We start from the raw sequence: 13,971 nt of genomic DNA, 5'->3' as shown, positions 1-13,971 counted from the left end.
AATGTTTGTCAAAAATGTATTTTTTAGTCTCGTTTAATTGTAATACTATGTTTTTTAAAGTGTATCACAGGGATGGGAGATAATTAATTCTAAAAAGTCATAACTGTATTTTTTTAGTATTGACTGTTTAAAAATTGCTAGTCATAGCAGTAATTCTTTAGTTTTCATGACTGTGAACTTGACATTATTGCTAAATCATCTGCAAAACATAAGCTGGCCAATGCAGATTTTTGAAGGACTTAAGGTTTACAAGTATTGTCAAAAATCTGATGTACACCATTTATAAAAATTAAAAAAAAAGTAGGGCTTAAACAATCCCCTTGCTGAACTCCCCGTTGAGTTAAAATTATTCACTAATTAATTACCTAATAATTGTTTACCCTAACCCGTTATTTTATGAGTTTGTACCGTATATTATATCATATATTATAATAAGTGCTAGTGTCATACTCTTTCAAATGTTCTATGATGTCTGCATATTAATATTATGGTTGCCATTCTTTTTCTCGCCAGAGGAACAAATTCAAACCGGGCAAAGTGTCACAAAACCGAAGTTTTCTACAAACATATAATACATATGGTTTATATATATAATATATAAATATAAATCATCCGATGCCTCGTTTTGGGTGAAATATACTGACGGATGTATTGTATGTGTTAATGCTTTGCTTGTTTTAAAATAAAATGCTGTGTTCATGATGAAGTTTATCCTTTTAATGTAATGATCATGAAAACATATCCATATTGGAAAACAAAACATGCATCAAGAGAGATAATGTGATAGATGTTATATGTTAAGTGGAAACTATATAATTATATAAACAAAAGTTGATAAAAGTTTAGACAGTATCAATACATTTTGCTCATGGTTGAAGGCCGAACCGTGACCTATAGATGTAAACTTCTATATCATCTGTATTCTGAAAGAGAGTTGTCTCGTTGGTAGTATTTCTTTCTACCAAAACTTTATTTTCATAAAAAAAAACCAACAACAATCAAACGTAAGGGCTTTGATTTTTGAAGGCCGAACGTTGACCTATATAGCTGGTAATTTCTGTGTCATTTGGTCTCTTGTGGAAAATTGCACATGTCTAATTGATAACAATGTCACATCTTCTTTTTCATATATATGTATACAAATTAAAGATGGAAGACATACAGCGCTAAAACATGGAATGCATGATTCTAGAGTTCCTAAACGACAATTATTTCTGCTTCACTTTTATCAACTGCTTTATATATATATATATATATATTAACCGTTAAGTGCAGTCAACAAATTAATGATCATCTCCCTTCTAAGACACATAATTCAAGGTGTTTGTGTGGTTTCGGTTCTTAAAATGATTAGTTTTGCACTATTTATGTTTGAATATTTTCTATATTCACCAAAGCTTACCCTTCGTTTTCAGGTCGTAAGAAGGCTTTCTTTTGAATACGATCCAACTCAAAGTTCTCACAGAGAATTTTCGACATTGTCATTTCTTTGATTGCATTAAGCTGGGCTGGAAAGAATCAGTCAAACATACATGTCACATTTATTGGAACTGGTGTCTTACATGTATAATTTTATTTTTAATCTAACATCTAACTTCACCTGAGATCACCCCCAGTTTTTGGTGGGGTTCGTGTTGTTTAGTCTTTAGTTTTCTATATTGTGTCTTATGCACTATTATTTGTCTGTTTGTCTTTTCTTTTTTAGCCATGTCATTTTGCAGTTTATTTTCTATCTATGAGTTTGACTCTCCCTCTGGTATCTTTCGTTCCTCTTTTCCTTCTCGTGTGACTATCAAATATTATTCTGTGATTGTTTTGTGTATTTTAAAATTTAAATGCCGAGAACGGAGAAATTTCTTCACTTTTCTCCACATTTTGAGACAAGGATTTTGTCAAGTTATTAACACTGGACACTTTAAATTTGCAAAACACTCATTTGTAAATCCGCCGCCGCCTATCCTTAGAGCTACAGTGCCGTGTGTATCAACAAAATGTGCAGAATTACATGGGATTCAATAATTTCATTGCTTTTCTGCTGTTATTATTATATATGATCATATATCTTTTGCAATTTTATTTAAAAAAAAAACTTTTTCAATATCCCATTGGACAGGGGCAAAATCCCATAGGATATTTTGGGGTCCCATGGGATAATTTGTATTTTAAGTAGCTCCTTAAATATTTTCGTCATCAGGCATGGTTTTATTTTCCAATGACATCACAAAAGCAAATCTAGAAGAAATCTAAGAAAGGTTTACATCGTTATAGAATTTGGACGAAAGAATTAAAACTTTCAACCGGTCGGTAAAATATAAAACGATATAATCAATATGACACCCCCTTCCTCCTACCCAAAAACCTATATATTTTGATATAATAACTTAACCCTATGCATGACCAGTTTACGCATGCGATTTTTTTACTCAAATCGACTATTCATTTTCATTTTTTCCCGCTACTTTGCTGAGGGAAATGTACACGATTAATTCCTGCATTTCATTTACATCATGTCTTTAGATTGTTCATTTCCAAAAAATTACTCCCTACCCGAAAATTTAATTGTTGTCTCCTTTACTTGACAACCATATAAATATTGGGTTAAACTAAATGATAATCATACCCTCTGTAAAACCACATTCTTTCCTTTCATACCAGTATCGATCTCCATATTTGGACAGATGAAATTGTTTACCAATTAAACATGCAAATGTTTCTCCAACACGCCCGTTCTTGGACTTCTCAAGAAGTCCGCCAACAAATAGATCGATATCGTCACAGGATCTATGATATCAATATAATTTTCTAACTTTTAAAGTAAAATTACAATGGACAAATACACATAATATATGCAATGTAACGTCGTCAGTTTCTGACTTTGTGGCGTACATGTACGAAAAATAAATAAGCATGATATGTGCTTGAGGACAGGACCATGTGTTGAGCCCCCTCTCCTTAGTTATCATAAACCCCCGATTTACCAATATATATGAATTATTTGTACCATATGTATACCGATACGCCATATTTTTTTCTGTAACTATTGCCTCGTTCACACGGACATTTAATTCGAATTGAATTCGAATCGAATGCGAATCGAATTCGCTAATCGCGTTCACACACACTTCTTTTTTTTAATTCGAATTGATTCGAATTGGCTAATTCGAATTACCCAATTCGAATTAGAAATACGTTTTTGTCAATACGAATTAAAAGTTAACGTCATTTGGACAGTCAAGCGAATATGACGCGCATTGTAAATCGAATCAGAATTGACGTTAGGACGTGTTTACTATCAACGTGTCATTCAACCTTAGAGCGCGTCGTTTCGTTCTATAATAGTCAATTGTAAGTGCCATGTTGCGAGTAAATATGCATGTTATTATTTTTAAATAAGTCATTGGCTATTTGCCCTTATTTCCCATCGAGAAAATTACAGAATGCTTTATTGATATATTCTAATATATACTCCATAAATGTTAAAAAGGACTCAATAATTGTTTTGTAGTGTTACACTTTCGTCGCTAAACCGATTTTGATGAAATATAATGGCGAACTAAGCTTGTTTTTGTTGTTGTAATTTTTTTAAAGGAAGTATACCATAACCGAAATGTATTTCTAGATGTCACAAAATTATTTCTGTCAGTATACCTGAGGAATTTAAATTTATAGTAAGCAGTAATGACTTAAATGTATGTAAAATATTTATTTTAGGTGTCAACAAGATTCATGATATGAATCTGTCTTTAAAACAAGACGTATAAATTATATACCGTCCAAAGTCAATAAAAATTACTTACTTACTTACCCACTTACTTACATTGTGTGTTATTGGTGTTATAAGATTTCTTAACGCTTACCGAACTTAATTTAAATGATTCTTGGTTTTTTTTATAACTATCTGTTGTTTTTTTTTGTATATATAGAATAAAGGGGACTATACATATAAGGTAACCAAAAGCCATAAGTTGAAAAAAAATGTCAATAGTTAAAATTCATCGTCATTTCTTTTGCCATTACTTACACATATAAGTCTTGAAGGACATACTGTAACTTTTTAGGGAAGTCTTGGAACGTGAATCTTTTCAGGTCACAAAATTCTCTCCAGTCATTGTAGCTTGGTACACCTTGGTCACGCCCCCTTTGTATGTTGGTGGAAAATAAATCTGAACTACGATTAAACAGCCTGTTTCGCATTGAATTTACCCCATAGCTATAATGAAAGAGATTGTGAACTAAATATTTCTGACGAAAGTGTAACAAACCATTCTCTAAAAATCAATTACTAGCGGGACTGCTAAAGATACATCCAGTCACACGTCAGTCTTATTTTGATTTACAAGCCCTAAGACGATACAACTGCCGATAGAGGCCTTTTATAATTTACTGTGTGGCAAGGGTTTTGCTCATTGTTGAAAGACGTTTTGTGACCTATATTTGCTGACTTCTTTTGGTCATTGTTGGAGAGTGGTCTTATCGGCAATCATGATGCATCTTTTTATTTTTAGATTTTTCGTCTTTTAATGTACACTTTAGCCATTAGTAGTAATCCGTGTTCTGATATTCACTACGTATTTTTACACACTCTTATTCATGCTGTGGATTAATTATTATTCGTGGGATAACAATTTTCGTCGATTTCATGGGTATAGGTGAACCACGAATTTCTATGTTCGACGAAGTACACATTTTCTATAGGCTTGAATGCAGACTTTGGCAAAACAACGAAATCAAATATACACGAAAACACATCCCCCCCCCCACCCCAACCCCTCAATTCACGAAAATTGGTACCCACGAAAATAACTGAACAGTAAAATTAGTTCATTCTAAATGTTATACAGCATTGTCTAGACTGGTTAAACATTAATAAAATTGAAAAATATATAATAACATATGGGTTATATACGTGTTTTGAAGACACGTGCTGCCATCTAGCGTGACCTTCATAAGATGTATTATTGACTCGATGACATATGCCTCTCATACTGATTGCAGTTGATTAAACAGAGGCGGATTTAGGTAGGGGGGGACTGAGTGCCCGGTCCACTCATATGGAGCTTCAAATATGGTTAATGCGTATACTTTTTACATGTCCAACTCCAAACGTTGCCTAGTTTGGGGCCCTGTGTACCCCTTTTTCAAAATCCTGTATCCGCATCTTTAATACACATTTTTGCACCACGGGATTAGCCATATGGGTCGTATTGGCCTCTATCGGACAATTCTGCTGTTAAATATATATATATCTTACCTGTCAATTTTATTAGCAGGTGTAAAGGTCAACCACCGCGTGAAATCCTTAACATTGGCGCCTTGATTTGTTTGAACCAGGTGCGGCATGAAAAAGTTGTCTACAAGAAGTTCTGTATTTTTGGTTTTGTAATCATCTGCAAGCAATGACTGTTCCCTCATTGTTTGTGAATGTCCCATTCGAAATGCTGCTGCTGCAAAAGCGTTCCTTACAGCGGCATTAATTTTAACAGAATAGCAGTCATCAAATCCGCATTTCCTTGGTCTTAGGTTGTACCTTTTCATAGTTCTTGGACTAAGAATGGCTGGTAGGTATTCATTATATGTAATGTGCTGCATTTCAGCTATGACTATTCTTCGTGTTTCCTCGAAGACTCTATCATTGTCCCAGTACGGGTTGATTTGTTTTAGCATTTTGGCGAGTCTGTTATGTTCCCTTACTAGAACAAGATGATTTAACTGGAGACTAGGTACCTGGTCATTCCTTGAATCTCCTTTATTCAGAAGAAGAAAAAATTGATAGCTAAGCCAATCTAAAACTTTTGATATATAAGCAAAATAACTTATTGTGATATATATTGATTTGTATGAATTTTTGTTTGTTTTTGTTTTTAAATGTTACTATTGTACTATTAATCAGGTTTATGTTTATTATTATTGTATATTTACCTCTTGTTACACATATATGTATCTGATCGTTGCTTTACAATAAAATCTTGTATCTTGTATTTTGAATCTTTTATTTGTATTATAATGTCATTGTTCATTGTTGCTGAATAAAACTTCAAATCAAGTTGTGTTATCAAAACACTAAAAGGTACTTTTTTTTTGTTTAAAGCAAACACGTCAAAATCTAATGCCTTCCACATATGCTAAACATAAAATTGAGGATATGTCGTATAACTGCCAAAATGAAATTGAAAAAGTAGTTAGCGTTCGACTTCAATCGTAATTGACTAAAGTTTTTATCTTTCCCTACGAAGGTCGATGGCATTCGGTAATTCTCGGTAGAATTCACTACTCTCCTTCTAGGGTACAGGAATCGGCCGAGTTGAGACGAATGGGTCGGTGGTTCTCTTCTGGTCGTCCTTCGGCTTCCACCAACAACCAAAAACAAAAATGGCCACCATAAAATAGTAAATATTGCTGAAAGTGGCGATAAAACACAAAAAAAGTCCATCCCAAAAACGAATACTGAATATTTTGTTACCTGTTAATTGGCAAAAATCTGTTGATTCTGGTTTCCTGCGACAAAACCCAGTTTTACTTTCAGGTAAGTTATTTCCAGGGGAAGTTTTCAAAAGGACTGCAAATGAATTGGTGAAATTAAAGTAATGTGAAAAAGTTGTTTATTTTTAATTACACTTTCTACATAAGGAAATGGCTTCAATAAGTCAGGAAGATAATAGATGACAGTAGTTTTCTTTTTATTTGATGTGTTTGAGCTTTTGAATATCTGCCAATATTGAAGAATTGCATCCGCATAGGTATATTTTCCCTCAAACTCATAAAATTCATTTTTTTTTCTATAACTACATTTGTATTTTATTTCGTTAAAAATGGAAATTTTTGTACATTGTATCATCAACATACCAATTTTAATAACCAAAAAAGCAAGTGGAATATATATTTTAATGACTTTTGTCTTATAATAGAAATATTGACAGCATATAGATAGACATGTACATTAAATAGCTTGCTCAGTTAATCGTATACATAATAATTACATTAATCTATCGTATACATAATACTTACATGTATCCGTCGTATACATAATACATGTACTTACATGAATCCGTCGTATACATAATACATGTACATGTACTTACATGAATCCGTCGTATACATAATACATGTACTTACATGAATCTGTCGTATACATAATAAATGTTCTTACATGAATCCGTCGTATACACTAAACTTACATGAATCTGTCGTATACATAATACATGTACTTACATGAATCCGTCGTATGTATACACTATACTTACATGAATCTGTCGCATACACTATACTTACATGAATCTGTCGTATACATAAATACTTATGTGAATCCGCCGTATACATAAAACATGTACTTTCATGAATCTGTCGTATGTACATAATACTTACATGAATCCGTCGTATACATAATACATGTACTTACATGAATCCGTCGTATACATTAAACTTACAAGAATACGTCGTATCTCTAAGGGTTGCTAACTGTGCATCAGAACTACCATATACATGGCTGCAATCAATATATGATGTGACATCGTTTATCTGTTCTCTGTAAGCTGAAAGGAGTAATTGCTCTCAGTCACAGATTAAGGAAGGAAGGTACGAATAGGACTTACCCGCTTTTGATTGGGAAAAAATATATTTTAGGATCGCTTTTTTGCCCAGTATTCTTTATTATCTACAATTCACACCGCATTATTCTGTATTTTATATTTTTCTGTAATCTTTTAACTTCTTTGCCCAGTATTCTTTATTCTACGTTTCACACCAATTATTCTCTATATATATAATATTTTGCTCTGATCTTTTAACTTCTTTGCTCGTAATTTACACTTTTTTTTCTCTCTTTTGTTAGCCCCATCCAGATCCCCATATATGATAAAAGTAACATTATTTACCTGTCACATCCGGGGATTTGTCAGCTCTTTGGAAGCCTCTGCAACCTGGGGTAAGTTCTTTGTCATCACCAGGTACAACAAATGGGAAACATAAGTTAATGCTTAAATGAAACATCAAAACAAATGGATTATATATAACACTATGAAATGAGAAATATAAGTCAAAAATGATATAGTTTGCCCCTTTTCATTTTAAATGTCATGCTTCAAAAAAATGTTGAATTCTTAAGACGAACAAATAGGTGAAAATGACCACCTCACTTTGCCATGTCCTATAATCATTATTAAACAACATTCATGTATAGTGATTATGAATAATCTTCGTTTCTTATGGCTTTAATTCTTCACTCAATTTGTTTTTTTCTTGAGAAAACTAAAAATTAACCACAAATTAAAAAAAAACACGAACATGTAAATTTTTCTAAAACCACGAAAATTGATACCCACGACTTAAATTACTTTCACCATGTTCACAGTATACAAGTTTTATATCGGATATCGTTTCCTTATGTCGTTATTACAATCCATTTCCCTGTTCACCACGAATGTGACCCTACCGAATTAAACTATTTACCGGGTTTGTAATAACATGAGTAACACGACGGGTGCCACATGTCACGGGAGCAGGATCTGCTTAGCCTTCCGGGGCACCTGAGATCACCCCCAGTTTTTGGTGGGGTTCGTGTTGCTTAGTCTTTAGGTTTCTGTGTTGTGTCTTGTGTACTATTATTTGTCTGTTTGTCTTTTTTTTTTTAGTCATGGCTTTGTCAGTTTATTTTCGATCTATGAGTTTGACTGTCCCTCAGGTACCTTTCTCTTCTCTTTTACTATAACCATGATATGATTAGTTTAAATAAAACAAACTGAATTTAAAAAAACCCGGCATACAACTCTATCGATAATACTCTGGTAAACTAACAAGCAAACACCACACCAAGGAATAATACAAAAATATAATTTAAATGCGCAATCCAAAAACTAAGCAAATAGAGAGACAGACATAGGAGCTTAATATATAAAAGTATAGATATCTAAATAATTGTACAATTGGCATTAAAGAATCAAACAATTCCAGGCGCAGGTTAACTCGAATAATTCAGTCGTTATATTTCGCTTCTCGTCGATGGCTCCTTTAACGCCTGAATGCATAGACAATGATCGAACAATCGCCAATCAATCATTCGGAATTAGCTGGAGATTACCTTAAGGTGGTACCCAACACTTTCACTAAAATCAATTTGGCTCGTTTAATTTCTATAAAATGTTGACAAATTATTTACTTTGACTTTGACAAAAATATAAGAATATCAAAATATTTGAACCAACCGTTTTATCAGAAAAATTACACAGGTTATATAGGAGTTTGACAGACATTAATTTTGATCACTGAGAAGCTTAATATTCCCTCAACAACACAACGTAATTAAAACGTTTAGCTGATTTGACAGAGTTATCTCCCTGTAGTGTTAGGTACCACCTTGATATAATATATTTGATAAAACTGCGCTGACTGCTTATTAGTCACCGCTCCAACAGGACACCAACCAAAGTCTAAGATGCGTAAAGAGTTTCTAGTGTAAAAGAAATGAGGTGAGATCGAATACTGGGCGGGACTGATATATTCGGGTTAGGTGAAAGTATAATAGAGTACAATTATTGAAAAAATAAATCAGATATACCAATTCATGCAAGGCAAAACAAATCAAATCAAAAGCTTTATTTAAAGACGGCATGTTTCAAAACAATAACATAAAAGCTCTTTAACCGACAAAACAGGCATACTCAGCATGCACTACATGTATATTTCATGCAAATAAACAAATAAGCTACAACAAAAGTTTATTTTGTTTATTTCTACTTACTCCTGGTTATCGCAGCAGTTTAGACGTCGATCTTGAAATAAAAGATTTAATATACGAGTCGTGATGATCAACGGTTTCTAAAAACCATGATTTTCTTTTAATTTAAAGTAAAAGTTACAAAATGTTTGGATTTTCAGTGGTTTAAAAGGGAGATGGAAAAGGGACATATACTGTACGGACAATATCGTTGTTACATTAAGCATTGTTAAGTATTAATTTATATTTTTTTTTATAGATAAGAGAGCGATCATTTAAATACACCTTCCAAATATTTGTTCCAAAAGTAGTACACCACACTGTTTTTTGGATAGAGCAAGTCCATTTTTTTTTTAAATTGCGTTTTTTAGCGATGAATATAAGTTACTCCATTGAACGCAAATTATGGTAGATAAAAATTTAATGCGACAAATGACAACATATTTTTGGACCGTTAAATTTTAATATAGTAGCAAACAGATTATGTTTGGTATTGGACGACAAAGACCATCTCTAATCTCTGACTTCGTCAAACTTTTCCAAAATCTCGACATGCTTGGTATCTTGACATGATTAATCTTGTAGGAGAATTTTCTTTTGAGAATATATAATATACAATTATGAACTAAAATTCAAGAGACAAATAGTTCATTCGTTTTACAGAAGGACTACTAACATATTAATTAATCTAAATAGTATTGTTATATTTCTATAATGGGTCTTCGGATTATCGGGACTGCCTCACACAATTTATAGCTCTTAGTTCCAGAAAGGTATAACATGTTTTAGCAACTAGTTATTGAGATTGTTGTCGTCTGCCGGTGCAGTATACAGCGTGTCCTGTGTTAAAATTGAATGAAGTGAAGTGTGAAGTGCAGTTTATTCGTCGTTTTTGCAATAGTTCCCCAGGCCAAGTACACGATAGTATAACTAATGGACAATTTCTTGTTCTCTGTAAATTTATTGATTCAACCTTAAGCTGTTATTGAAAACTGTAAACCGACTAATTTTCGCGAGCAATTTATTTTTGCGACTTTCGCGAGTTGAAAAAAATAACGCGAATATAATCCGTCGCGAAAACTTTTACAACTTTTCTTTTCTTATCTAACTACATCAAGTGAATAAGAAAATCGCGAAATTAATGTCCACGAAGGTGGCTAAAAAGGACTAAACGCGAATAGAGTATCCGCGAAAATATTAAGTTGGTATACAGAATCCAAAAAAAAATTAAAAAAATAGTACCAGTCGTTATCTTTGTACTGATGAAATCGTGGGTAAGTGCTTGTCCAAAAGCAAAATGCTGTCCAGACAGTGTCGGAGACGATTGGTCAGCAGGTCCTAATTCTTCTGCCATCAATTTGTTACTGATAAGTCTTGGACTTGGTAATTTACTTGGAAGTCCACCTCTTGGATGATCAACATCATCTGCAATGGATTCGGTACGTATTATACTTAAACTATAGCATACTATTTGGTAATACAATTAAGTAAATAATTCATTGGCCATCATAGGTATACTTGGGAACAGGACACTTTTTTTTTAAGATACATTAGATATAATATATCCGTGACCGCTGTGGATAGTAAACTTGGAATTGATAGTAAATAGCAAATACAAATTATAAGAAGTATATTTATGTTCTTATAATACAGAAAAACGCGAAAATAATTGAAATTAATTGAAAACGAAAAAAAAATAACGTATTTTAGAAAAAAGGGGGAGGGCTTAACAAAGCGTCCTGTCCCCAAGTACCTATGTTGGACATAACAGAATAAACAGAATTTCACGAGTACATTTTCATTTTTTTATATTATGAAATTCTACTAAAACTGACTTTTTATGTCTGTGAGGCAACGTTGCCTTGGTTACATCTATATAAACAGAGCTCAGAAAATGACAACGTAGTCAACAGAAGCATTACGTTTTCCCTCTTTAACAAACATTGCGGTCATAAAACAATTGAAGTAGGATTATCGTACTCAGACTCAGAATTCAACCAATCAAAATGCTGGATTTGGTTTTTCGAGCACTTATTTTGTACTCAGAGTACTGAGTAAAGTTTTATGACGAAGATACCATAGTACAAAATTTGTACTCAAACTATTTTATTTGATTGATTTCTGAGACTCAAATTTGTTATTTCAGTCATAAAACTTAACTGAGTACTCTGAGTACAAAATGTGTGCTTGAAACTTCAATTCCAGTAATTTGATTGGGTTGTTTCTGTCAAAAGAGCTCTTAACTGAACACACTTACGTTGTCAACAGAATAACAATTCAAGACTTATACAATTAGAGTCTAAAAAGATAGAATAACATTGAGTACTAAGGGACTGTTAAGTTTTTTCAGATTAGTTGACAAGAAAAAAAAAAGAGCTAAGTTAATAAAAAAAACAGATTCTAAATAGACCTTTCTGAATATCAATATCAATGGGTTCGTATTTTCATATTTTGTCCATTTTTGGTAGTGTGTTACACGTCATACATATACATTTTTATTGAGACTGCCTCTTTTTCGAACCTGAATATTCTTGGTATTATTTTAAAACGTGTACACCAAAGCGTCGGGATTGGTTTAAATAAGTCCTAAACAATCAAAATTCAACCAATGACGTGACGTTATTTTCATTTTGGTGTACGAACAATAAAATTAACCATAGTCTTTAGTCTCTGCAACGGTCTATGCATATTATAGCTACTTACCATCGTAATCAACCATTTTATGGCCATTGTATTCAAATCGTCTTTGTGGTGTTTCGGCTTTACCCCATGAGGGGTTCATTAGGTTATTACACGATCCATCATATGTCCTATATTTCGCATAAGAGTTACAGGTTCCTTGTACTATGAGAACAAAGAAAATCTGGAATTAATACCTGGAACATCTATTTGTAAAGGGTAAAAGGAAACAAACAAAGACGAAGACTTGCACATATGATTGTCTGAGATTTTGTTGGTGTTGCTGTTTAATGCCCAATTTCGCGATCTGTCTATTTCATGGCAGCCAAGTTTTATTGACATGAATATTTATGTGCTATTTAGTGTGACTTTTATAAATGAGGGTATATAATTGTTGAAGAACGTATTCTCTGTTTAGATGTTGTTGCAGAAATAAAAATGAAAATGTGTCTGTATGAATAGGAAGATATCTAATTGAACAAAACTATGATATTCACCTTCCTCATCAGCGTCAGCGCCTTGCTTAATTTCTGAGTTAAATATCAAAAGAATTGCTAATGCAATGATGAGTAAATTCATGGTGATACGTCAACTGCAATTAAAAAAATATATGGTCATTTCAATTCGGTTGACAGTTATGACTTTTTGACTCTACATAGTACTATACTGCCATACAATCCTATCAAACTGAAGTTCTCTTTCTGGTTGTAAATTTATTTGCTGCAACTCATATAAAGCCTTCTACTTTAAAAGAAAAAGGGAAGTATGCTAGATACAGGTATTCTTGGATCTGTAACGAGATGATTGAAACTGTAAATTGTCTCCTTGAAAATATCTGTATACGTTTCGGCAATAAAGTTATGGGCAGGTTGTAAGTATTCATTTGACTGGCACCAATTGCGTCCCTTTAATAGCAGACTTGTTCATGTACAAATGTATTGTTATGGCCGCACTTAGTTGTTTTTATAATGGACATTTTAATGGACGGTGTCGCCAAATCTTTCCTTACGCCTTTCTCGAAAAAGAAATACTACAGAAGTAAACCTTGTTATTTCATTAGAGCTAATTTCCCAATGCTTGTAAATACAGATTTGGTTGGCTTGCTTGCTTTTTGTAATAACGTTTGCTAAAAAAATTGTAATTAAGATTGACATCTGCAAACGAAAGAAACAATATAAAATAGGAGGAGTTAAACCTTTATACATTATACTAAATTTGATTGGATCTCATCCTGGAGGTAACGAACACCCAATTGTACATGTTGACAATGTTAGTAAGTGCGCGCAATCTATATTGTTTGTAGATGTCAATCATAATTACAATGCTTGAGCAAACGTTAATACAAACAAATGTTTAATCTACAAGCATTATGAAATTAACCGTGTCGAAATAGTATTGCTCCAGTCAAATTCATCATGAAGGGTCCAATAAAAAATCACTTAAATATTCCCTTCTAACCTGTCTTACCAAGTATGAGAGGGACGAAACGCTTTTCCGATGTGGGATAAAGGGGGGAAAGTGGGTATGTTGGATAAAGTGGATGTGCGATCTGGTAAAAAAAGATGAAAAAATACCGAGGAAGA

General features: G+C 32.9%; 1 protein-coding gene across 1 annotated transcript; it reads right to left on the bottom strand.

The window, feature by feature from the left end:
* Positions 1 to 347: 347 nt before the first annotated feature.
* On the bottom strand, positions 348 to 12,967 carry LOC134699841 (peroxidase-like protein 3). Its single transcript, XM_063561250.1, has 11 exons — positions 12,886 to 12,967; positions 12,413 to 12,553; positions 11,020 to 11,134; positions 7,872 to 7,972; positions 7,425 to 7,529; positions 6,461 to 6,556; positions 5,252 to 5,744; positions 4,022 to 4,210; positions 2,621 to 2,781; positions 1,403 to 1,508; positions 348 to 558 (listed from the first exon to the last, which is right to left on the bottom strand). The coding sequence occupies exons 1-11, from the start codon at positions 12,965 to 12,967 to the stop codon at positions 486 to 488; spliced, it is 1,662 nt and encodes a 553-aa protein (XP_063417320.1). The 3' UTR covers positions 348 to 485.
* Between the last annotated feature and the right edge of the window lie 1,004 nt (positions 12,968 to 13,971).

This window comes from Mytilus trossulus, unplaced genomic scaffold (genome assembly GCF_036588685.1).
Source record: "Mytilus trossulus isolate FHL-02 unplaced genomic scaffold, PNRI_Mtr1.1.1.hap1 h1tg000085l___fragment_1__unscaffolded, whole genome shotgun sequence".
Classification (NCBI taxonomy): Eukaryota; Metazoa; Mollusca; class Bivalvia; order Mytilida; family Mytilidae; genus Mytilus; species Mytilus trossulus.
Note: the sequence above shows the minus strand (reverse complement) of the source record. Positions and strands in the feature narration are given on the sequence as shown.